Source organism: Canis lupus, chromosome 8, assembly GCF_011100685.1.
Source record: "Canis lupus familiaris isolate Mischka breed German Shepherd chromosome 8, alternate assembly UU_Cfam_GSD_1.0, whole genome shotgun sequence".
Taxonomy (NCBI): domain Eukaryota; kingdom Metazoa; phylum Chordata; class Mammalia; order Carnivora; family Canidae; genus Canis; species Canis lupus.
Genome location: NC_049229.1, coordinates 48212441 through 48238972, shown reverse-complemented (window position 1 = coordinate 48238972; position 26532 = coordinate 48212441). Strand labels below are relative to the sequence as shown.

The following is a 26532-nucleotide window of genomic DNA, read 5'->3' as shown; positions in this document are numbered from 1 at the left end:
AGACCACATGTTGTATGAATTCCATTTAAATGAAATGCCCAGAAAGGCAAAACTACAAAGTCAGAAAGTAGATTAATTGTTGCCTGGAACCTGGGGTAGGAATGAGGATTAACTGCAAATTGTCAAAAGGGATCTTACTGGGATAACGAACATGTTCTAAAACTGGATTATGATGACAGTTGCACAACTTAGTAAATTTATTTAAAAATCACTGAACCACACAATTAAATGGGCAAATTACATGCTATATTATACCTCAATTAGGTTATTTAGAAAAAGGAAAAAAATTCGTCTTTGCCCTTTTGCTGGATTGGGCTGGTTGGCTCTTGCTATTGAGGTAGTGACCTATTTCATCCCATCTTTCTGACCCTCTTACATCTGGAGATCTTCATATTTCTCTAAGCTTTTCCACCTAGATACATAAGCCTGGGTCTTTTCTTACAATCTTGCTCTTTGGGTGTCTAGGTAGCTCAGTCAGTTGGGGATTCCCTCTTGATTCCCTCAGTTCAGATCAAGATCTTGGGGTTGTGACATAAAGCCCCATGTCAGGCTCCAAGCTAAGCAGAGATTGAGACTCTGTCCCTCTCCTTTTGCTCCTCCTGCTGTCTCTAATAATAAAATAAGTACATAAAATCTTAAGAAAACCAAAACAAAATCAATCTTGTTTCTCATTCTTTGTTTTTTTCCCTCTACCCTTAACTCAGCAACAGGAATGTGGATTCAGTTCAGCCCGTATCTGCCTTGCCCCAAAGCACCCAATTCTAGGGATTCTTCTCAAATGCCTGAGATTTATGGGTCTAAAAAAAATTATGTGTCCTTGCAAATGTCATCTGTTGAGACACCCCATGTGGAAACTGTCTCTCCTCTTCCTTCCTCCATAGATCTGCTTATTCAGGACAGCCCCGATTCTTCCACCAGTCCCAGAGTAAAACTACTGGCCGCTTCTATAGAGGAGAGCACAGTGAAGAAGGAAGGTATGGCCCTGGGCAAGAAACAGAAGATCAGAACCCTGTCCTCTCAGAGCTATATGTACTCAACGACAGATTTCAGAGACAGAAATACCTCACTCTAAAGTAGATCCGAACTTCCCAACATTCTGATCCTTAGCTATAAGCAGGTTAAGACCTGGTTCCAGAACCAGAGAATGAAATGTAAGAAGTGGCAGAAAAATAACTGGCCAAATAGCAAGTGTGACTCAGAACAAGCTCAGCAACTATTGAATACTCAGGCTTCTCTTCTTACTACCAGGAATAACTGATAAACACTTCTGGAACCTTTCAATATAGAGCAACCAGACTTGGAACAGTCAGTCTTGGAGCAACTATTCCTGGAAGAGTCAGAGCTGGTGCCCCCAAGCCTGGAACAACCAGACCTGGAACAATCAGCTCCACAATTGTGGAGAGGAATCCTTGCAGCCCCAGATCCAGTTCCAGCAAAATTCTGTCAGTGATTTGGAGTCTATCTTAGAAACTGTTGGGGAAAGCCAATAATGTAATACAAAAAACTGCTAAGGATTTTAGCACCCAGCAAATAATGGATTTATTCCCAAATTACTCTGTGAACACAGACCCTGAAGACGTATGATGATGAGTGTATTATTCAATCTCAATTTGGGCAGCGGCTGTATTACTTTTCCTAGTATTTATATTTTAGGGTCCTGTTATCTCTGCCTTGATATTCTGTTCCTCACTGTGCTTATTTTGTCAAATTGAGGGGGTATGACTGGAGTCTAATCAAGGAAGTTTCAGTAGCATTGGCTGCTATGGACAACACGGCATGTTTCTGGCTATAAATAACTAGATACTATACTAATTTGGGTATCTTTAAGCTCTAGGATCTAACCTCAAGAATAGGAAGTAAAAATACAAAGATGTGTGACAAAGGATTATTTGTATTTTCAGAGACTGTGAAGCTTTACTTGTTAATAACTTCAATTGTTACGGTGAAGGGTTAAACCACATGTGCTTCACTGATTTCCTCTGCCCCTTGTGTTGTTTTACACTAACTCCTAATGTGTTCATTATTTTAGTATTTGCAGAAAGATGTTTTGTATTTTAATGTATCATGATAATAGTACCAGTTGGCTGGCTGGTTTACAGGTTTAAGTACAAATAAATAAAATACCCACTTAAAAAAAATTTGTCCTCAACACTACCATCCCCTCCCCTCCAATGTACTATCCTCTCTCTTTTCTCCTTCCTGAAATATTAGGGAGCTAGCCACTTAGATATAAATGCCCCAGGCCCACCCCACACCTACTGAATTTCTGTAGGGGAGATCCTAGCATTAATTAAAAACAAAACCTCCATGATTAATTCTGATGTTGACCACTTGGCTAAGAATCTCTGCTATAAACTATCTTTTTCACTCTGGTGGCCTATCTCTACAAAAATAGTGAATTTCCAGTGAAATAAACTCTAGCTAGCCTCCTCACTTCTATTCAGTTGTCTAGTTGACAACAGTAGTTTGTGGCAGGACTGGTACCAACATACAACACCAAAACCAGGAAACAAAACAAAGAAACTGAATAGAACATTTAGTAACCTACTCAAGAGGGAGTGCTACTGTAGCGTGCAATGGTTGCATTTGTTTTCACAAAGCAATCACCAAATGTCAACAGAAATATGTATTAAAGAGACAGTAGAACCTCTTAGATAGATAGGTCCTACCTATCTACTCAATACTGAAACCCAATTATTAAATTTTATTTTAATCTTTACAAGTTTGATTCAAATACTCACTACACTTTTCTTTTAGTTCATTGTTTCTAGTTTGTTTGTTCTTCACTGACAGCTATTTTTTTTAATTTATTTTTTATTGGTGTTCAATTTACTAACATACAGAATAACCCCCAGTGCCCGTCACCCATTCACTCCCACCCCCCGCCCTCCTCCCCTTCTACCACCCCTAGTTCGTTTCCCAGAGTTAGCAATCTTTATGTTCTGTCTCCCTTTCTGATATTTCCCACACATTTCTTCTCCCTTCCCTTATATTCCCTTTCACTATTATTTATATTCCCCAAATGAATGAGAACATATAATGTTTGTCCTTCTCCGACTGACTTACTTCACTCAGCATAATACCCTCCAGTTTCATCCACGTTGAAGCAAATGGTGGGTATTTGTCATTTCTAATAGCTGAGTAATATTCCATTGTATACATAAACCACATCTTCTTTATCCATTCATCTTTCGTTGGACACCGAGGCTCCTTCCACAGTTTGGCTATTGTGGCCATTGCTGCTATAAACATCGGGGTGCAGGTGTCCCGGCGTTTCATTGCATTTGTATCTTTGGGGTAAATCCCCAACAGTGCAATTGCTGGGTCGTAGGGCAGGTATATTTTTAACTGTTTGAGGAACCTCCACACAGTTTTCCAGAGTGGCTGCACCAGTTCACATTCCCACCAACAGTGTATGAGGGTTCCCTTTTCTCCACATCCTCTCCAACATTGGTTGTTTCCTGCCTTGTTAATTTTCCCCATTCTCACTGGTGTGAGGTGGTATCTCATTGTGGTTTTGATTTGTATTTCCCTGATGGCAAGTGATGCGGAGCATTTTCTCATATGCATGTTGGCCATGTCTATGTCTTCCTCTGTGAGATTTCTGTTCATGTCTTTTGCCCATTTCATGATTGGATTGTTTGTTTCTTTGGTGTTGAGTTTAAGAAGTTCTTTATAGATCTTGGAAACTAGCCCTTTATCTGATATGTCATTTGCAAATATCTTCTCCCATTCTGTAGGTTGTCTTTGAGTTTTGTTGACTGTATCCTTTGCTGTGCAAAAGCTTCTTATCTTGATGAAGTCCCAATAGTTCATTTTTGCTTTTGTTTCTTTTGCCTTCGTGGATGTATCTTGCAAGAAGTTACTATGGCCGAGTTCAAAAAGGGTGTTGCCTGTGTTCTTCTCTAGGATTTTGATGGAATCTTGTCTCACATTTAGATCTTTCATCCATTTTGAGTTTATCTTTGTGTATGGTGAAAGAGAGTGGTCTAGTTTCATTCTTCTGCATGTGGATGTCCAATTTTCCCAGCACCATTTATTGAAGAGACTGTCTTTCTTCCAATGGATAGTCTTTCCTCCTTTATCGAATATTAGTTGCCCATAAAGTTCAGGGTCCACTTCTGGATTCTCTATTCTGTTCCATTGATCTATGTGTCTGTTTTTGTGCCAGTACCACACTGTCTTGATGACCACAGCTTTGTAGTACAACCTGAAATCTGGCATTGTGATGCCCCCAGATATGGTTTTCTTTTTTAAAATTCCCCTGGCTATTCGGGGTCTTTTCTGATTCCACACAAACAAATTATTTTAAGATTTGTGTGGAATCACTGACAGCTATTTTAGACCTTACACAGACCAGCCAACAATATATGCATTCCTTACACATTTACTCACATATGGGCTGTGCTTTAAAAAAAACTTTTTAAGTAATGAAATGGATTTGGCCAATATATAAGGATGCTGTTTAACTAGAGATCACTACAGGCTACAGTTAAAGACAAAGAGTTACTACCTAAGGATAAACATTTGATTATGGCATTTTAAACTCCAAGAAAATGCCATATAAGACAAAAACTTTTGTGTGGAGCACAGCTATCCAGACCTGTTTCAAATATCTTAAGAATACTTGGGACTTTGGGATCCCTGGGTGGCGCAGCGGTTTAGCACCTGCCTTTGGCCCAGGGCGCGATCCTGGAGACCCGGGATCGAATCCCACGTCGGACTCCCAGTGCATGGAGCCTGCTTCTCCCTCTGCCTGTGTCTCTGCCTCTCTCTCTCTGTGTGACTATCATAAATAAATTTTAAAAAAAAAATTAAAAAAAAAAGAATACTTGGGACTTTGTCTATAAATAAAACAAAAAGTATTTTCTTCACACTACATAGTGAAAGCAATACACACACTTGTAAAAAAACAAAACAAAACATCCCTACAGTATTTATATGAGAAAGGATTAGTATCTATACTATATTTAGAATAATATAAATTGGAAAAAAAAAACCCTTAAGAGTCAACAGATAAATGGATAAAGAACAAAATAGAATTTTTATAGGAAGAAATTAGTTAACTAATATGGAAAAATACTCATGTTCACTATTAAAAATGCATATTAAAACATTTTAAAACTATTAAATCTACCAAAAATATTAAGAAGCTGACACCTGCAAGGCTCTAGTATACATATTACACAACTATTTTTGAGAGCCACTGGCTGTATTTCAGGAATCATTATAAAAGGTCTTTATTCGGGATCCCTGGGTGGCGCAGCGGTTTGGCGCCTGCCTTTGGCCCAGGGCGCGATCCTGGAGACCCGGGATCGAATCCCACGTCGGGCTCCCGGTGCATGGAGCCTGCTTCTCCCTCTGCCTGTGTCTCTGCCTCTCTCTCTCTCTCTCTCTGTGGGACTATCATAAATAAATAAAAATTTAAAAAAAAAAAAAAAAAAAAAAAAAAAAAAAGGTCTTTATTCTGTTACTGAAGTATCCCACTTTGGGAATTTAAGGTTATTTTAAAAAGTTATCTAGATTAAGAACTTGACACAAAAAATTCATTAATGTTCTATTAATAATAAGGCTGAAGGATTAGAAACCAATTGTCTAACAGAAGTGGAATAGTTTTAATAAATTATGCTTCAAAAATAATAATGTATGCAGGAATACAGAAAAATGTTTATGATTTGTGAAGTGAATAAAGCAGACACATGGAACTATAATTTGAAGCTTCTACTATTTGCTAAGAGATACAAAGATAAAAGACATAGTTCCTATCATTATGAGCTCTAAATATTTTATTTTAATTTATTCATTTGAGAGAGAGAAAGAGAGACAGAGTGAGTGCACGTGTGCACAGCACACAAGCAGGGAGAGCAGCAGAGGAACAGGAAGAAGTAGACTCTCCACTGAGCAGGGAGCCCAATGCAGGGCTTGATCTCAGGGTCCTGGGAGATCATGACTTAAGCTGAAGGCAGACGCTTTACTAACTGAGCTACCCAGGTGCACTAAGAGCTCTGTTTAGAAGGAAAGACAGACCTGATAACAGACAAAATACAACAGGATAATGGCCATGACAGAGGCTTGTATAAGACGTTACAGAGGTACATGTGAAGGCAACCATCTTACACAAGTGTAAGAGAAGATACAGAGCTGAGTTCTAAAAAAATGAACAAGGATGAACTAGTTGGAGAAGGGATAAGAAGAGAAAGAAAAGAAACTCTGTTTTAGAGAACATGCATGTGCAAAACAATAGAGAGGAAGAGCCTGGCACACTTTGAATTGTAGGAAGCTCCATGTGGAACGAAAGCAGAATGTAGCAGAGTGATGGTAATGGTAAGTAATGTTAAGTTCAGGAAGAAAACATAAAAGGTCATGCAAAAGACTCTAGATTTTATCCTGAAAGCCATGGGGGAATACAAAAGCATTCTAAAGTGAGGGCACATGCAACATAGTGAGATTTATGTTTTTGCATGTCCATTTTGGCCAGAAGCCCCATCAGTGCTGTCTTAAGTGAGGTGTAGGGGTACACAGTGGCACTAGAGAACTTTTTCAGGTGATGGAAATTTTGTTCTTCCTTCTATTTGTCAAAACACAAACCTATGTAGGCTTAAAATGAGTTATGAGATGTAAACTAAACCTCAAAATTTGATTAAAAAATACAGCAAAACAATCACTCAAGCAGCAGAATGGAAAACGGGATCAGAGGGGAGTGAGATGGGGAGATGAAATAATCTGAAATAATATAGGCAAGAGCCGATGAAGGCTAGAACTGAGATTGTGGGGAAGTGGAGGACAGTATATTTGAACACTATTAAAAAGGTAGTAAAATCAATCAACAGAATGACTGGATATGGAAAGGCAGGACAAAGAAAAGAATGAAGGCTGACTTTCAGGTTCCCAGCTTGGGTGACTATGTGATGGTGAGGAGAAAGAACAAGTTAAATAGAGAATGATAATGAGTTCTGCTTTGAATCTGCGGAGTAACAGGAGACACATCAAGATGCAGATGGATGCACACACAGGTCAGGAGACAGGACATGGAGAGGTGACATCATGGTGGTTGTTGGTGTTAACAACTATATCTGAGTGTTACGTGTTAGACCAGAGTGAAAGGGAACATTGAAAAATGAAGAGTTAATTTCATGAAATGATTTGGGTTTTTTTCTCTCATTGTGTTGTTACAAAGTTATTTGCATGACAATATTTTTAAAGCCCAACACTGGCTTAAAGGTAAAACAACAAATAACAACCACAAAGATGAATGCAAAACAAATAGAGAATTTGATCAAACAAGTCTTCTTTAACAGAACTTTACAGCCTGAACTGAGGCATGACGTTTGATCCCTTCCTTAGCTGTGGAACTAGTAGCTTGAGGAAGTGGGGAGACTATGAGGCTCATAGGAGCAAAGTTCATGGGGAGCCCTCGCACTGCCCAGATGAAAAACAGCACTATTTGAACAAAAGAGACTATTAGGAAAATTCTACAGTTTTGTGAACATGAAGCCATGTAGCTCAGGTGTGCTTGGTGTACTTATCAAAACCTAGGGGAAAAATGCTCACAGGCGACCACATTTAAAAGATTTTCAAAGGTCAATTACCACTAGCTTTATACTTTCCCCAAATTTACATTTTTTTGTGGAGGAAATTTATACTTATTACAATAGGAAAAAGAAATCAAACAAAACATACAAACATACAAAGTAGGAATCATTTCATTTCCTGAGCACACATTTTGCCATACCGGGTACATTCCAGGCCTTGAAGATGCATTCTGCAACCTCGTGTCCTGGGGTGGCAGATGGTCAGGCATCTGTGGCTCCGACCCAAAGTCTTTCATCTTCTGAAGCTGTTCTTTTTGTTCCCTGTGAACAAATAAAATTGCCATGGTACATTAGGCATGTTTACTCCATTCCTAAGTGACTACAATTGATAACAAAGAACAAAAAAGAGACCTAAAATCCTTGTTCTAAAATCCTCTCAGTGCCCACAGAGCACAGGCAGGATAACATTCTTTTGCCTATATGTAGCTAACTGACCAGTCATCTACAACCTATAAACGACTACAAATTATCAAAGATCTTCAAGGGCAGATTCTATAATCTGCCTCATTAGTCTATTCTAAAATATCATCTACTTGTCATGTTTTTCTTTCATTGAACAAAAAGTTGTCTCACTATGTCTTTTGTTCAATACTCTCTAGACCAAAGGTTGCAACATGGTGGCCAAATATGACCTAGAAAGCGATTTTTTTTTTATTTTTTGAAATTTGGCTTTCACATCAGTTTTAAAAATCTGAATTAGCTGCCATTATTTACAAAGCAAAATATTTCATAGATAAATTCAAATTTTAAAGGGATTTGGTAACAATGGGTTTAAGTTCCCACATGCCAATGATGAGCTGACAGGAATAGTGGCTGTCCACTTTAGATGAAGCGGTTTGCCACAATCCTCACCACATTCAGTAAGTAGTTATTCTGGCCCATTTTTACTCATTTTAGTTACCTGTCTAGTTTTTGTGGATATTTTAGTTTATGGCCCTGCTGTATACAGTGAGAACAAATGTCAGCCTATACCCTTAAAAACGGTACTTCATATTCCTAAAGAGTAATTACACAACTCTTCATGCTTTTCTTCAAATCTCTGGTCAAATTCCTTTTTTTTTCTTTTTTAACTTTTCCTTACAATGCCCACCTTAAACAGGTATAACATCTACTGTAAGCTCTTCGGACCTTTTATAGTTTTTTCCCTACATTGGGTATAGTGACCCAAATAGACATAAAGGGTCAAATATAGAAAAAGTTTATTTTCTGCCTCACATAAATCATATTATAACTTTACACCATCACAACATAGCTTACTTGTATTCAGCAATGACAATTCTTATCCATCACTTCATATTTTAATTAGGTTTATATTGCCTAGAAAGAGCTTTAAAAAAAAGGATGGTGAAGAAGAAGCACCTTTTTATACAGCATTTCCATATAAAGCAGTAATAGATGAAAAGGAAATTTTAAAATGAAAGGAAAGAAATCTTGGCAGCTTGGTAACACCAATCAGCTTGGTGTTCTCCATAAACAAAACAGATTTTAGAGTTGGACAGACTGCACTGAAATTCTGGGTTTGCCACTGAATAGCCAAGTGGACTTAACCTCTATGAGTCTTAGTGTCATCTGTGAAGTGAGGATACTATCTACTTCTCTTTGCAGGCCTTTGAGATAAAACGATATGAGACAGGAGAACTGAGATAACATACACTAAGTTATTAGCACAGTGCTCAGTACACAGTGGGCTTTAAATTAAAGGTGTCTATAACTTAAAAACGAACAGTGTAGTAACTAAATATTCTCTAGCATGCTTTCACATCTTCAAGAGTAATCTAGAAGAGTCTAATCTTTCAGAGCGTATCTTCTATAGACAGAAATCTGTTATGCTGCCTGAAACATCAGATCTTCCATCTTTACCTACAGGTATTTTTCCTCACTACACTTTTCTATTCATAAAGCTTCAGTTATAATTTCAATTGGTATAATCCACAAATGCAGACTAGAATTAAAAAATGAAGGAAATATAATACACTGGAATATATCAAATCCTAACCATTAATTTATTTTCTCAAAACATTGTTAATTCCTAAGAAATTACTCAAAAAGCTTACAATCTAACAATGACTCCTAAATTCTTATTTCAGGATATAGTTGGTTTAAGGATTAAATGCGTATATACTAAGTATTCAGTATAGTTCCTAGTACATAGTAAGCATTCAATGTTAGCTTTTTAAAAAAATTTTGTTATTGCTACTACCCAGGAAGCATTATGGAGATACCTATACAGAGTTGGGTGACTGTTTATCAAGAAATCCAAATTCTATTCTCCATTTCGCAAAGAAAATATTTGATTATGCAGAAACAAGTAACATCCTCAAGTAGAGATATCTGCTTCTAATTATACGGAAAGATAAAGCACCCCAGAAAGAAAGTAACAATGATTAGACAAATCTGAGGACACTTTAGGTAAACCATTCTTAGCTTCAACAGAGAAAAACACTTCCCAAAGTTTTATCAAAGATTAGTGAATATGAAGTCTATCAGATCTAATACCAAAGAACAAATGCCTCCTGGGGAAAAAAAAAGATGTTACATATGAGCTCCATGAAATCCAGAGCACTGGAGAGTTGAAGTTTGACACCTGAAACATGCATAAGCATGGTATGTCAGCAACACATCCATAAAAGCCAAGAATGGCTATCAAATTTTCACATTTCAGGACATAAGCTTACAATTAACACAGTTCCTAAATATATATCCTAACCCTAAACAGTACTGAATGGCCAGGTAATAATTAAAATTACGAGATAAGAACTTGAAGCAAAATGATTCCATTCAAATATATCACATCACTTTAAAAGAGCAGTTTGAATGTGGTTTTGACTAAAAGAAATGATCTTAAGTAGTCAACTTACCGAAGCATTTTCAGTTCTTGTGCAGCTTTCAAAATGATTTCGTGCTGCCTCTGACTGAGAACCATTACCCCTCCAAGGCCTTGGTCAGAGTCTAAGTTTGTATCCGACCCCATCATTTCAGAAGAATGATGTGAGGAGGGCATATGTTCCGCCATGGGGGAATGTCTATCCACATCAGATGGGTACCATCTGTCTGACAACCGTTCTCTTTCCCAGTCCATTCTGTCAGGGATATAATCTCGCTTTTCCCGCCATGTATCTCCTCTTTCTGGATACTCTCGGATCCTCAACTCACCCCTATCACGAAAATCTCGATCATACCCATGGTCTCGATTTCTTTCTTCTCTCCATCTATCATCCCGATATCTATCCAAAGGTGGAAGAGGTGGGAGGGGTGGTAAAGGTGGAAGAGATGGAATATCCCGTTCACGAAACTGTGATTCTTGTTCATCCAGTGGTCTCCCATAATCTCTGTCCCACTCATTATCCAAATTTCTATCATACATATCCATGGGTCTTCCAATCCGATCCACATCCCTGTCCAAGTCCCTGTCCATTTCCCTGTTGTAGTCCTCATCCATATCCTGATCTCTCTCCCAATCATCCCACCAAGGGCCTCGTCTATCTCCATCATGAGATCGAGATGGTGGTGCTGAGAACCTGTCCTCTCTGTTATATGGATCTAGTGTATCATCTTGATAGTCACGTTCACATTCTCTCCAGTATCTTTCTCTATCCCAATCATCAAGTCTTTCTCGTTCCATTGGAGCATTTCTACCATCTAAAGGGAACTCTTCATGCCCTCTCTCTTCTCCATGGTTCCATGGGGCCCTAGGAGGCTCGTCTCGGTGATATGGATACATTTTTTCCCCACCATCTCCTGGTTCTGGTCTAAATGGACCTCTGTCACGACCGAAATCTGGTCTTCCCAGTCCCCTTTCCCTACTGCCAGGCCCTCGGGGTGGTCCCCTCTCCCTACTCCCGGCTCTTCGTGGTGGTACTCTCTCCCTACTCCCAGCCCTCCGAGGAGGTCCTCTCTCCTGACTGCCAGCCCTCCGAGGTAGTCCCCTTTCTCGGCTGCCAGCTCTACCTCTGTCCTGGCTGCCTTGTAGACCACCTGGCACTTTCTCCCGATTGCCTCCTGGCCTCATTAACCCTCTGTCCCGGCTGCCTTCTCCTCTATTCATCTTCTCTCGACTGTCTTCTCTTCTACCCATCATCTTATCACGAAAGTCTTCTTGCTTGACCAACCCTGGGCCACGGCTGAGTGCCTGGCCTCGACCTCTATTTACTAGTCCTTTATCCCGTATGTCTTCCATTCTGTTTTGCCCCAGACCTCTGTAAGATGAGCTGCTGCCTCGATTGCCTTCTAACCTATTATCTCTGTTATCTGGCCGAGGTAGCCCTTTCTCTTGGCTGTTTTCTGAGTGGGGCAGACCAATACCCAAAGGTTTAAAATCATTATCTGCAGTTAATGATGATGATGTTGTCACTGCTGCTCCTCCCTCCATCCCCCCTGGTTTTGAGGGAAAAGCAGATTGAGAAGGTACAGGTTTATTTGCAAGGGATACAGGCTGAGTAACAGCTTGGGCTTTGTCCATTTGAGTCTCCATACTTTGAGAATTCGGGTCCCAATTAGAAGGCTCTATGGGCCCTTCCGAGACTTCGCTTTTAGGTGGCTCTTGTTGAGAGTCGCTTAGATTCTCATTTGACTGAGCCGCCTTGGCATCCTTTATATCTGCAGCAATGGAAAATGTAGCTGACTGCATTTTAAAATTCTTCTGCTGGTTACTATTGGTGTCTGCTAATTGTTCTTTGTTTCCTGAAAGAGGTTCTGCTTGTGACTTAGGTTGCGGCTGATGTTGCTGTCCAAAAGCTGGCTTGGGGCCTTTCCACTGTGGTCCACTCTGTCGAGGACTGAGGGATGTATTGGGGGTAATATAAAACTGAGATGCTGGCCCCCGGGGAATCATTCCCCATTTGCTTTTAGTGCCCTCTGTTGGGTGACCTTCATATCTGGGTCTTGGCCCATCGGGGCGATTTCCTTCAAAACGAGGCCCTTTGGGTCTCGGTCCTTCACACCTTGACCCTAAATCCTCAAATCTTCGAGGACCATCAAATCTACAAGTAAAACAAAAGATATTACTCAAGACAGTAAAGCAGAAAAAAAATATTCTCCATGTAAGAATATTTAAGGCAATCTGGCCTTAGAATTTGTTTACAGAAATGACTCTGTCAGTCATTAAATAAATCCTGAGGCATCTATCTTAGAATCAGTAAGCTAAAGTGGCAGTGCTCAGGTCTCAGGACAGGCTTTGGAAATCATGTCAGTAGTATTATCATAATTCACTTCAAAACATTTCCTGCGGCAAGTCACTGATATTTTAACTAAATTGTTAAAAAGCAATTATAAACATTGTGACTTAGTAGACAGAAAAGTCCACTCATTTTTAAGGGGGAAAAAATGCCACAGCTAATTCTGAGAGTATTTTCAGAATTAAAATATAAAAACTAAATAGGAAACAATTAACAAGGTAATTTAGGATGATTATAAATACTGTTGGAACTAACATTATCATCTGGACTGACAAAATTCAAAAAGACAGTAGCCAGCTATATCTTAGGAGTATGCCCTGACATTTTAAAGTCTGGACATCTTAAAGTCCTGAAATTTTGTTATGGACCTCCTTGCTTATTCAGTAAATTTTTAGTGCACATTCCTTGTCAAGCACTACAGTACATCCAAGGGATATACAAATAAAATGTCATCTGTGCCCTCAAAGGGTTTGCAATCAAGGAGAAAGAGAACCTAAATGTAAATAAGTGCCCAAAGGTGCAATGACAGAAGTCTATCTGAATATAACAAGGGCAAACAGAGGAGGTGATGGTTAATTCTACCAGGATAAGGGGAAGGTTGCTGTCCAATAAAGGCTTTATACAATATATGATGCTTAAATTAAGTCTTGAAGGACAAATTCTCTGAGGCCAGGCTAACAGAGTGCACTGGAGATAAGGTAAATGGACAGCAAAGACATCTAAGGTTAAGGAAGCATTGTGAGGAAAGGCAGGGAAGCACACTAGCACAACATGTCTCGAAGTGCAAACAGTTCAACATGGCTGAAACAAGAGGAGACAGAGTAGGGAGAGCTGGGAAAGGAGTGGAAAGGTAGAGAACTAAGAGACAAAGTAAAGAGTAGGCAAGAATCAATCTCCAGAAGACCCTGTATGCCTGTGTGGCAGAGACTACTATGTTCCTCCAATAGCCAGCCATTCCCCCTTTTCCTAGAGTAACTGAGCCTCTTCATTCTTAGCTGGACATAAAGCTAGCCAGCCTAAATACTCTCTTTTCCAAATTCTCCTGCACTAGAACTTGCAGCCATGTTCTGGCCAATGCGCTGAGAGTGAAAATGACCAGCACATCCTTCTGGGTCATACCCTTAAAGGGAAGGGCACATATTCCTCTTTATCATTTATCATTTCCATTTCATGCTAGCTTTGACATGGTAATGACACATCTTGGACCATGTAGATAAGGGCAATATACTAGGAGATAAAAATGAACAAATCAGGAGGAACCTGGATTCTTGACATTGTAGAGCCACCACATAAGTGCTGAGAAAGAATAAAACTCTAATTTATTAGAGCATGTGACTTTGGATCTCTGTTATCATAAATGAATTAATTCAGCTGGGTAAGAAGTTGGGAGTTACTTAATGAGACTTAGAGCCACTACAGATGGTTTGAATTTTAAAAGATTGCTCTAGCAGAAAAGTAGCAGATGGATAGGTGGGAAAAGTTTATTTAGAATTGTTTCTATAATTTGGGTAAGTGAAAGGGAAGCCTGTCCTAAGGCAGTGACTGACATGAAGATGCAGAGGAGATAAAAGTGAGAGAGATGTGAAGGAAGGTGAAATGGATAGGACTTTCTAACAGGTGAGATTAAAATGATAACGGAAGGGAAGGATTTACAATGATTCTAAGGTTTCTGTCTTAGGGCTAAATGGATGGTGATACTTTTCAGGATTTTAATGATAAATAGAAGAGTTTTTCTCTCATTGGTTTGGGAAATCAATGAGGAATAATAAATTCAGTTTCAGATAAATCATTTATTTTCCATTCCTGTTGACGTCAGATTTTGCTGGTCTAGAAGTCTTAGTTTCAAAGGGAGGAGGGAATGCTCCCATCAGGGGAAACAACAATAACTCCATTAAACTCAAGATTGCCACCTGGCTACTTTGGGTTCTGAATCAACAGGCGAAGAAGGGAGTGACTGGCCCTGGGCTGCAAGGGGGAAACTGCACACTGAAGGTAAGAAGGAATATGTCTGGAATGGAGATCCTCTAGGACACCTCTTAGCACTTCCATGTCCTGTGATTAAAGTAAAAAAAAAAAAATTTACAATAGCTGAATTCAGACAGGACTGCCAACAGCCCAGAGCCTTCAAGAATGAAGGTTTGGGTCACTCCACCAGGCAAAAAACCAGGACCACCTGAGGTGCATGTGAGAACAAAGGGACTATGAAATGGGTTGTGGATAAAGGTTATTATAAATACCAACTATGGTTAGGTTACATGACCAATCGCAGAAAGAACTGTAACAGTTATGAGTAGTTCCTTCCTTATTTGATATGTTTAAATATGTCTTAGTCAAATTTCTTTGGTTGATTTTTCTTATCTAACATAAGATGTATTAATAATAGTTAATTTTGTATCTCAGAGTTTAAATTACAAAGTAACAAAGAAAGAGTGTGAACCCAGCTGGAAGAATGAAGATTTCACCAAAGACAAAAAAGGGACTTTGTATCCTTTTCTGGGGAAAAGGTAAGAATCTTTTTTCAGTTGTCCAGAGATAAGTATTTTATGTCATGCAAAAATCTCCCTTGTGACCCATCCTAATCAGAAACATATAAGGGAACTCTGGGAAAGAACATATTAGTGAACTCCACTACAGCCTAGCCAAATTGACACCACACAGACTCCTCACAAGAAATTTCAATATACATAAACCCATTATAAACAGAAAAGGGATCACCAGCAGATGAGAATTTTGCTTTTAAATTCTAAAAGACAAAGAGCACATGTGAATGGTAACATATGGAGCAAGAAGAAGCTGCAGTTTAGAATGCTGGAAGTAGAAAGGGATACAATAAAAATGGAGTTGGGGGCAGCCCAGGTGGCTCAGCGGTTTAGCGCCACCTTCGGCCCAGGGCGTGATCCTGGAGACCCGGGATCGGGCCCCTGGGCTCCCTGCATGGAGCCTGCTTCTCCCTCTGCCTGTGTCTCTGCTGCTCTCTCTCTCTGATGAATAAATAAATAAAATCTTAAAAAAAGGGATACCTGGGTGGCGCAGCGGTTTAGCGCCTGCCTTTGGCCCAGGGCGCGATCCTGGAGACCCGGGATCGAATCCCACGTCGGGCTCCCGGTGCATGGAGCCTGCTTCTCCCTCTGCCTGTGTGTCTGCCTCTCTCTCTCTCTCTCTCTCTCTGTGTGTGTGACTATCATAAATAAATTAAAAAAAAAAAATCTTAAAAAAAGGGGGGGGAGGGTTGGTTTGCTCACAGAAACCTAGATAGTCAAAATTCTAGATACCATGAAGGACAAGACTAAGAGTTGGGGTTAAAAATATATAAGTTAAAATCTATAGTCGGAAACATCAACCAGACTTTCTCTAGGCTGAATGTCCCTAATTTCTTGAATCTGAGAGTCCTCTAACATTAGCAGACAGTTCTTTGCCCTACCACCTCAAACAAAGCCTGAATTTGCTGACTGGGAGCAATAATAGCTAATAACCCCTTCATATGCATACAGTTTTCAGTTAGCTTGTTGGTGTCCCCAACTCTTAAATATAAATGATAACCAAGGATCACTAGATATTTGAGGAATGTCTCCAATATGAAAGGAAGAGACCAAAGGTAAACAGGTCATAAATCTGGAGAAAACAGAGATAATGCAAAAAACAGAAGATAACTTTTTAAAAATCCTCAAATAACATCCCCAGAAAGATTCTTAAAGATACTGTGCTATAAATCAATTTGCTATACATAAAAAAGGATGAGAACCAAAAGAACTGTGGAACATTTTTAAAATTCTCCAAATAAAATGCAATGAAAGAATTAGCAGTATTTCGAAGTACAACCAAATGAAAGAGAAAAAGACAAATATAATCAATCTAGCAGGTCCAAAAACTTACAAATGAGGCATTCCAGAAAAACAGAAAACAAGAAAAACATTTATAAAGAAATAGCACAAAGGTTTAAGAGTTAAGAGACTCTAATCTCCAGACAGAAAGGGCCTAGCTCACTAAGTACCAAATATAACTAGTAAAACAAAAACCCACTATGAACTTTTAGAATACCAGGGTGAAAAAGTGTTTCTGGCAAAGGGAGAAGTCACCTAATTAGGAAAAGAATCAGAACAGTATAGCACCTACACTAAGTAACAGAAGAAAATAGAATGATGACCCTAAAACCTTGAGGAGTAATTATGTTCAACATCAGTATGTGGTATGTAAATGGTATTAAACAGTTTGGTATTAGCATTAAAACAGACATACAGATCAATGGAACAGAACTGAGAGCCCCAAAATAAACCCACACATATATTGTCAATTACTTTATGACAAAGGAGCTAAGAATATATAATGGAGAAAGGACAGTCTCTTCAATAAATGATCCTGGGAAAACCGAACAGCCATATACAAAAGAATGCAACTACAGTGCTATCTCACACTATACACAAAAATTAACTCAAAATGGATTAAAGACTTGAAAGTAAGACCCCAAACCATAAAACTCCTAGAAAAAAACACAGGTGGTAAGCTCCTTGACATAGGTCTTGGTAATGATTTTTTTGAATCTGATATCAAAAACAAAAAGGTGGGACCACACTAAACTACCAAGCTTCGGTACAGCAAAGAAAACCATCAACAAAATGAAAAGGTGACCAACTGACTGGGAAAAAATACTTACAAATATTATATCTCATAAGGGGCTAACATCCAAAATAAACAACTCATATATACTCTAGCGAAAAAACACTCTGATTAAAAGATGGGCAGAAGATCTGAACTGATATTTTTCCAAAGACGACATACAGATGGCCAATAGGTATATGAAAAGATTTTCTACATTATTTATCATCAGGGAGATGCAAATCAAAACCACAATGAGATATTACCCCACACCTGTTAGCATGGCTATTTTCAAAGACTAGAACCAATACATGTTGGCGAGGATATGGAAAAAAGAGCACTCTTGTAAATGGCTGGTGGGAATGTAAATTGGTTCGGCCACAAGGAAAACAGTATGAAGGTTCTTCAAAAAATTAAAAGTAGAACTACCATGTGACCCATCAATTTAACTCCTGGGTATTTATATCTGAAGAAAACAAACAAACAAAAAACTAACTTAAAAAGATACATGCATCCCTGTATTCACTGCATCACTGCAGCATTATTCACAATAGCCAAAATATGGAAACAACCTCAGTGCCCATCAATGGAAGAATGGGTAAAGAAACTGGATACTGAACTGAATATTATTCAGCCATAAAAAAGAATGAAATCTTGCCACTTGTGACAACATGGATAAACCTTGAAGGCATTATGCTAAGTGAAATTAAGTCTGACAAATGCTGTATGATCTTATACGTGGAATGCAAAAATAAATAAATAGGAAAAACCCAAGCTTATCAATACAGAGAATAGGCTAGTAGTTGCCAGAGGCAGGGGTGGGGCATGGGAGAAATGGGTGAATTAATTTTGTTTTTAGTTTAAATAAATTAAATTTTAAATGCTCAACTTCAAATTCTATATCCAAATTATTCATCAAGTGTGAGGTTAGAATAAAAACATTCTCAGACACACTAGACTCAGAAAATGTACCTCTAACCCATGATTTCTCAGTAAGTTACTTGAGCATGCACTCTGGGAAAAAGAGTCACTAAATCACAAACAGGAAGCCATGAGATTCAGTAAACCGTGAATCCAATCCAGGAGGACAGTCAAGGAAAATGCTGGAGTAACAGCCATATATATGGCAGATCTTTTGAGCAACCAACCACCCAACCTGCCTAGGTGTAAAGCAAGAAGATGCATACATTTTGGAGAGAGAGCTCCTCAGGAAAAAAAGGGTGGTGCTTCTGGGACTGGGGTTGGAGAATTATTTTAAACATTTTTCAAGAAGACAATTAGAAATCCTAGAGAAGTCATTACAGTAAAGAAAATATAACACATTGCTTATCTCTACAACAAATATTTTTGCTCATCTAATAACAGTGATATAAATATATTAGGCAGATGAGGTTAGAGTAGTGTAAGAGCTAAATCTATATCAGACCCGGAAGTAAATATATAATATCTAAAATGTGTAAATCAAGAAAGTAGGAGCATTATCATTTAGTGGTAGGAAGGTAACTACCAAAAGAAACAGCTAAAGAATTAAAAGATGTCATTAGAAAACACATCTAAGCTGGCTATTTTTCTTGATTTTTAAAAACTATGGTATGTACATACCACTTTGATAAGAATAGAAAATGAATTTCTTTAAGTGGCACAGAGAGATTAGCCCTAACCAAGAGAAAGAAGGGCTTCTTTTGAGGCTAGAAGATGAGGATAGTAGAGTAAGGTAAACATAAGGGCAGAAAGTGAGTTTCACTTGGCCTGAAAGCCTTGATTTTCTCTGGGAGTCAGGAAGCTAAATTAAAGCTACAAAGTAAAATTAAAATGTTTGTGGAGACCAAAAAAGCAGCACTAGTGCAGATGGTCTCTGCAAAGCAGCGAAGGCTTGGCACAGTTATTGTTGGGCAAAGGGAAAGGAGCTGACCAAAGACTTGTCAAAGGATAATAGCAATGCTTAGGATGGAGACCACTTATTTACCTATTTATAATACTGTTTCAGAGCTTATGATGGTTTAGTTCCTTTTCTTGAAGTTACATTTATTAACTCAAAGTGCCTGGAAAAACACCTTAGACCATTAAAGTCATGTAAAGCAATCTGTTTGTATTTGATTCAGCAATGATTACTTCATATAAATGAAAAGAGAAGATTATCCTCCACAAGGAAGAGTCAGAAGAACCCTTGTCCACTCATTACCCAGTATTATAAACAAATTTAAATAAGAATGAACTGCCTTCCTCACCAAATTGTGAATGTCTTCAGAATTTTATCTATAACTAAGACATTCTGGCATAAGCACCAGTGATTTAATCTGACACGTCAGGTATTATGTTTGTGATGGAAATAAATGGTACTTAAGGAGTTCACAGTCCATGGGAAAATGGAGGCAAGTAAATCAACAATCAGAACACAATTTGATAAAATGGGATGTGTTGGCTTTATTTACTGAAGTATGTCCATTGTCTGACTCACTGAAGGATCTCAACATATAATTACTGAATTGCTCCCTGCCCCCTAGGGTAAGAAAAATAGGAATTAGCAAAGTAAAAACTGACAGGAAAGGAATTCCAGACAAAGAGAAGAGCACGTGTCAAGGCCAGAGGAAAGGATGAAGGAAGCAAGAGGCACTAAAAGATGTGCAGATAAGGAAGAAGAGAATCCAGGGGCAAAGTTGTAAAAGGTTATGAACTCAATACTGCAAGCATCATGCCTGCAAATACAACATGCAGTTTCCATGAAAGGGTAGGGTGCTTTGCTTTTAGATTAAATTGCTGATCAACAGCCAAGGGTCATCATTTTATTTTTATTTTGGGTGTTAGAAAATGTTAAAGCAATTGAAATATACTTTCAACACTACATGTAAATGGCAATTATTTATCAATACTGCACTTTCAAATTTTCAAAACTCAAGGCTGTAACAAAATGTTAGACTATCAAAACCTTTTGTATTTATAAAAGAATTTTTAAGCTTTTGGAAGAAATATATTTAGAGATACTCAATTTAAAAGTATGCACAAAAATAAGTCATGTTTACAACAATACAATGAAATGCTATGACCTTTTAACATATAAAAACATTTGAAATAAAGTACAAACATATATATATTCACTAATACAATCACATAAAAACACATGCATTGCCCATTGGTTAGATGAGAAGAAAAACAAATATTTGTTGTTTTAAATCTTTAGAAAATTTTTGTACAGTTAGGTATTTCATAAACTTCTAAAAAAATAAAAACCCTAAAACTAGATATGAAACCATTAGAGGTATGTATAAAAATTTTAGGATTTGACATAAAAAATAGACTTCAAATTGGGTATAAAAACTTAAGAGGTATGAAAAAATACAAAATACCCTTAAACAAGATAACATCTTATTGTCACAATAATTACATAAACATAAATCAGCTGACCATGGGAATTACAAAATGTTAAATTCTAGAATCAAATTCTTGCCCTTTTAGTTTTCATGTGAGATAATTTTTCTAATTATTTTCTAATATATATATATATATACAACCAAGATCCTGAAGTCAAAATCCAACCCCTGCCAAGTATTATCTCTATAGTAGGAACAACCATGACAAATGGAAACATAGATAAAAAATTTAGTATTTATAGTCCCTTGCTAATCCTAATAAAGTAGGTACAGAATGGAAGAGGTGAGTAATTCCAATCTAAAAACCAATAAAAAAGTATGTGTGACAGATCAGAAGTCAATATATTACAAAGATTTCAATTCTTCTGCAAAACAGTCAATAGATTCTATGCAATGTTTATCAAAATTATAGGTTTCTGAAAACTGACAAGGTGATTCTAAGCATTACATGGGAAACACAGAGGACCACAAATAGTCAAGTCAATCTAGATTGGGAGTCAGCAAACCATACGGCCCATGGGCCAAATCCAGTTAAGAGTGTTTTGTTTTGTTTTGTTTTGTTTTACAATTTTAAAGGTGAAAAATAAAAGAATGAAAAATATTTAATATAAACCAAACATGGCCTGCAAAGCCTAAAAATATTTCTCATCTGGCCCTTCAGAGAAAAAGTCTGCCAACCTCTGATCTAGAAACACAGAATTGGAGGACTTACACTCAGAGACATCAAGATTTATTACAAAGCTACAGTAATTAAAACAGGACACTTATGCAAGGATAGACAAATAGAATCCAGAAACAAACCCACACATAGAGTCATCTGACCCATAATGAAGGAGATAGTACCAAAGTAGTAAGAAAAAGTTAACTTTTTCAATAAATGGTGCTGGGGTCAACTAGATAGCCATATGAAAAATAATAAACCATGAACCCTGCCTCATATTATATATCAACAATCAACTCTATAAATTGTTGATTTAAAAATAAAAGATAAAACAACAAAAGATAAAATAGGTTAATGTGTTCATGGCCTTGGGGCAAATAAACAAAGATTTCTTAAAACACAAAAAAGCACTAATAACTATAAAGGAAAGGGTCAATAAATTCGACTACTAAATTAAAATCAATAATTTCTATTAATCAAAAGACACCACTAACCTTTGAGGCTCCTCTGGGTTCACTGCATCCTAGTTTTAGAACTGTTTTGTTTTTATTTTTGTTTTGACAGTCTATTATAGTCATACCTGTCAGAATGGCCAAAATCAAAAGAGAAGAAACAACAGCTATTGGTGAGAATTTGGAGAAAGGGAACTGTTGGTATTGGAATGCAAACTGGTATAGCCACTAGGGAAGACAGTATGGAGGTTCCTCAAAAAGTTAAAAGGAGAACTACCCTTTGATCTAGCAATCGCACTACTAGATATTTACCCAAAGAATACAAAAGTACTAATTTAAAAGTTATGCACCCCAATGTTTACAGCAGCATTGTCTACAGTAGCCAAATTAGGGAAACTGCCCAAGTGTCTATCAACTGATGAATGGATAAAGAAGATATGAGGTGTGTGTGTGTAATGGAATATTACTCAGTCATAAAAAGAATGAAATCTTGCTATTTGCAAGGATGTGGATAGAGCTAGAGAGTATTATGCTAAATGAAATGTGAGTCAGAGAAAGACAAATACCATATGATTTCATTCATGTGGAATCTAAGAAACAAATGAGTAAATGGAAAAAAATAGACAAACCAATAAAGACTCTTCCTTTTCTTTTTTTTTTTTTTTAAAGTATGCTCTACACCCAACATGGGGCTTGAACTCTCAACCCTGAGATTTAGAGTCCCATGTTCTACCTGCTAAGCCAGCCAGGAGTCCCCCAAGAAACAGGCTTTAACTATAGAGAACAAATTGATGGCTACCAGTTTATTTAACCCAGTGATGGATTAAACAGGTGATAGGGATTAGGAAGTGCACTTGTACTTCCTTATCACATATCCAGTGATAAGCACTAGATGTTGTTTATTAGTGTTGAATCACCATATTATAATACCTGAAACTAATATTACACTTATGTTAACTAACTAGAATTTAAAGAAACACTTAAAAAAATAAACAAAAATAAACAGTTCTAAGGATTGACATTTCATGACTTTTTTTTTTTTTTTTTTTTTTTACAGGCTTTTCCCAAGAACAAAGAGAAAACTTACCTCTAAAAAAATAGAATAAAACTTATATTATCATGCAATTACTATTTGGGTCCACTCTTTTCACAAATCTAAGATACATTATGGGATCCTATGGGATTTTTTTTCTGTATCTTAAAAACATTCTGCAATTTCTTTATCCTAGAATTCTTATTCATCTTACTCATTAATTATCCCCAACTATGCCACAGAAGATTAAAATATGAAGACAATGAAGGAATGATGGATTTGCCTAAAGGATGAAGCAAAGGTAGAAATAACTGTCATCTCACTCCACTTTGTATTACCCAAAATCTTACAGCCTACTTTTAGGCTTCTCTGAACACAATTGAGAAATGAGAAACTTTCAGAATGGCAAAAAGTGAGAGAGAAAGCTGTGTCAAAATAAAAAAATAAACACAGAGACAGAAGCACTCTAGGCTCTAATAAATGTGAAACTGATCGCATCAGTAAAATCTCCAACTCTGAGTCCTCATATGACAGCACTCTAGATGAATATTCTCAAACTCAATATTTGATGAGTGAACAATATATTTCTAAGGACAGAAAGGAAATGTAGTACTGCCATCCACTTGGTTATTAAACTGGAAGGATGTTATCACATAATATTTTCTGCCAAGAACCTGGATCATTCTGCTTTGCCAGAAGAATGTGTGACAGGATTATTTGATCTTTTATATTTATGTGCCAAAATTTACTCGATGCAGAGTTTTGCTCTTATAAAACTTTTATAAAAATTTCTAATAAGTTGTTTTTCACTATTCCTTTGTTGTTACTTCTGTAAGTTATTTGTAAAATGACTTTAAAATTTAAAAAAGTAAAAAGGATCCTCTGGATCTATATACTTTTTTGGTATACTGAGGATAAGAAAAAGGGTTATAGAATGACAAATAGTTGAGACAGTCTAGACACAGAATAATATCTAGTATACACAAGGAACTCCTACAATTCAATACATTACCCGATAGAAAAGCTGGGAAAAGACCTCAATCAACATTTCATAAAAGAGGAAATTCAACTTAACAATAATCAAATGGACAGAGAAGTTAGCTTCATTTGTCATCAGAGAAGTACAAACTAAAGTCATACTTAAAATCTCACTAGACATCCATCAAAACGGCTAAAACTAAAAATTTAACAATACTAAGTGTTGATGAGGATGCAAAAAAACTGCTGGTGAGAATGTAAATAGACATAATCACACCAGAAAACTGTTTGGGGGCACCTGGGTGGCTCAGATGCTTAAACATCTGCCTTTGGCTCAGGTCATGATCTCCAGCTCCTGGAACTGAGCCCCGCATGGGGCTCCCAGCTCAATGGGGAGTCTGCTTCCCCCTTTCCCTCTACCATTCTCCCTACTTGTGCGCTTGCTCGCTCTCAAATGAATAAAAAAATCTTTAAAAAAAAAAAAGAAAAAGAAAAAAAAAACAACTGTTTGACAACATCTACCAAAGTAAAACCATACCTACCACCTGATCAAGCAATTCGAATCCTTGGTATATTTCTAAACAAAATTAAATACATGGCACACACACGCACACACCTAAAGAGACACCTACAGCGCCAAAAGACACAAAGCAGTGATCTTCATAATAACCAAAAATCTTAAATGACTAAATATTAGAATAGATAAACAGATTGTGGTATATTCAAACAATAAAATATGGTAGAGAAATGGGAATGAACAAAAACTGCAGCTACATACAACATGGATGTATCTCACAATAATGTAATATCAAGTGAAAGATGCTAGACTCAAAAGAATACATACATTAGAATTCCAATGATATAAACTTCAAAAATAGGCAAAACTATTATATGAAAAGTCAGCATTATGGTTATCTTTGGGGTGAGAGAAAAATGGGAAAGGGCATGAGGAGGACTTCTCAGACACTAGTAATCTTTAGATCTTGATCTCAGTTGTGATAATGTGAGTGTGTTTACTTTGTGCAAATTCACTAAGCCATATACTCAGGATTGTGCATTATCTCTGTATGTTACCCTTTAATAAATAAGTTTTATGATTGAAAAATAAAAGGTTCTGGGAAACCAATATCCACTGACCTAACAGTTTATCAGAGCAGAGGTAGTCTTCTAGAAGTCCCGATGAAACAAATGACACACACCTACACACAATTTCAAAAGAGCTGCCCCAGATGCTCCACAATGTGGTATGATATTTACACATGATGGTTTTTAGAAAGCAGCCTCAATCTGGATTTCGCAAAAACTCAAAGTAATCTACATTATTTTAATAGTGTATTATTGGTCAATCAGTTATCTGTGTTCTCTATTCTTGTTTTTCTACACAGCTTTGTTTAAAAAACAAAACGGAGTGGCTTACCATATTAGTTATGTGATTATAGCAAACTCGAATTCAACTAGTAAGAAAAATTCACAAGTTTCTGTAACAGTGGATTATTTCTACCTCAGTCTCTTTCACTCATTTACCAGCTTCTCACTGATTTTTTTTTTCACCTAGTTACACAGGAGGAAAAACAACCATGCCCTGGCAACCATCAGAAACGATACTCAATATAAGCTAAGTGAGCAAAAGAAGTAGAAAGGTAATAGAAACAGAAATGACATAAGCTAGATTGGGGAAGGGTTTTAAAAACAGGGTAGATAATGTGAGCAGGATCCAATTCAAAAACAAACAAAACAAAAAAAACCCATCCTTATCAAAGTTGCAGGTGGAAAAGATGGAGAGGAACATCTTACATCTAAAAGCAACATAATCAACATTTATTAAGATTTCAGCAGACTAGAATGTTGGCCCAAACCTAACTAAATGAAATGTAAAATAAAATCTTAGAGAAAGACAAAACAACAAAAAACATCCTGCAGAAGTTCAGGATGAGAGAGACTTGGCTTAATAAGAGCTGATGTGAAAAAGACTTGGGAAGCCAAAATGATGTTAAGCTCAACACGAGTCAACACTGTGACAGTGCTGACCAAAAAAGTAATTTGTTCAGCTACACAATACGTTATTTATAAAAAAGTTGGTAATAGGTTCTATGGTTTCCTGCATCTAAAGTAAGGGTTCATTCATTCTGAAGGAGACTGACAAATCCAAGGCCCTTCGCAAGACAGTGAGGAATGTAGCAGGAGGAGGCTAGAACCAATATAAGTGTGAAAAGAAAAGAAGAATATGAGTTTCTGTGATGGCAGAGAAGAGTACGTAGGACAGGATGCAGGAGTCAAGAAGGTGGTGTTTAAAGAAATGTAGGAACTCACTATAGGAGGAGGATAGGATAATCCATCACGTGTTACACCACACAGGCAGATCTAGAATCAACAGGTAGAAGTGACAGCAACACATTTAGGTTCAACACAAATAGGCTTTCCGGCAAACTGTCAACACCTTGTATGGTAGTATTCCTTATCACAGTGCCAATGTTCAAGCAGAGGCTATTAACCAATTGTCACAGGAAGTAAAATGAACTCAAAAGTGGATCAGGAAAAAAAAAGCGGGGGGGTGGAGGGGATCCCTGGGTTGCTCAGCGGTTTAGCACCTGCCTTCAGCCCAGGAAGGGCTGGAATGAAGATCCTGGAATGCCAGGATCGAGTCCCACATCGGGCTCTCTGCATGGAGCCTGCTTCTCCCT

The 26532-nt window shown here is 37.5% G+C and overlaps 1 protein-coding gene and 1 pseudogene across 3 annotated transcripts in view; one reads left to right on the top strand and one right to left on the bottom strand.

Annotated features, from left to right (window-relative positions):
• YLPM1 (YLP motif containing 1) overlaps positions 1-26532 on the bottom strand; it is a 78940-nt gene that overhangs the window by 35122 nt on the left and 17286 nt on the right. For all 3 annotated transcript variants that reach the window (XR_005363529.1, XM_038545271.1, XM_038545272.1), the window contains exons 5-6: positions 10451-12571; positions 7733-7853 (exon numbers count right to left, since the gene is read on the bottom strand). Coding sequence is in view for 2 of the 3 variants with exons in the window: in XM_038545271.1 (XP_038401199.1) it covers positions 7733-7853; positions 10451-12571 (2242 nt within the window). In the remaining variant the exon portion in view is untranslated. The remainder of the gene's footprint in view (positions 1-7732; positions 7854-10450; positions 12572-26532) is intronic.
• LOC119872793 lies at positions 713-1584 on the top strand (annotated as a pseudogene).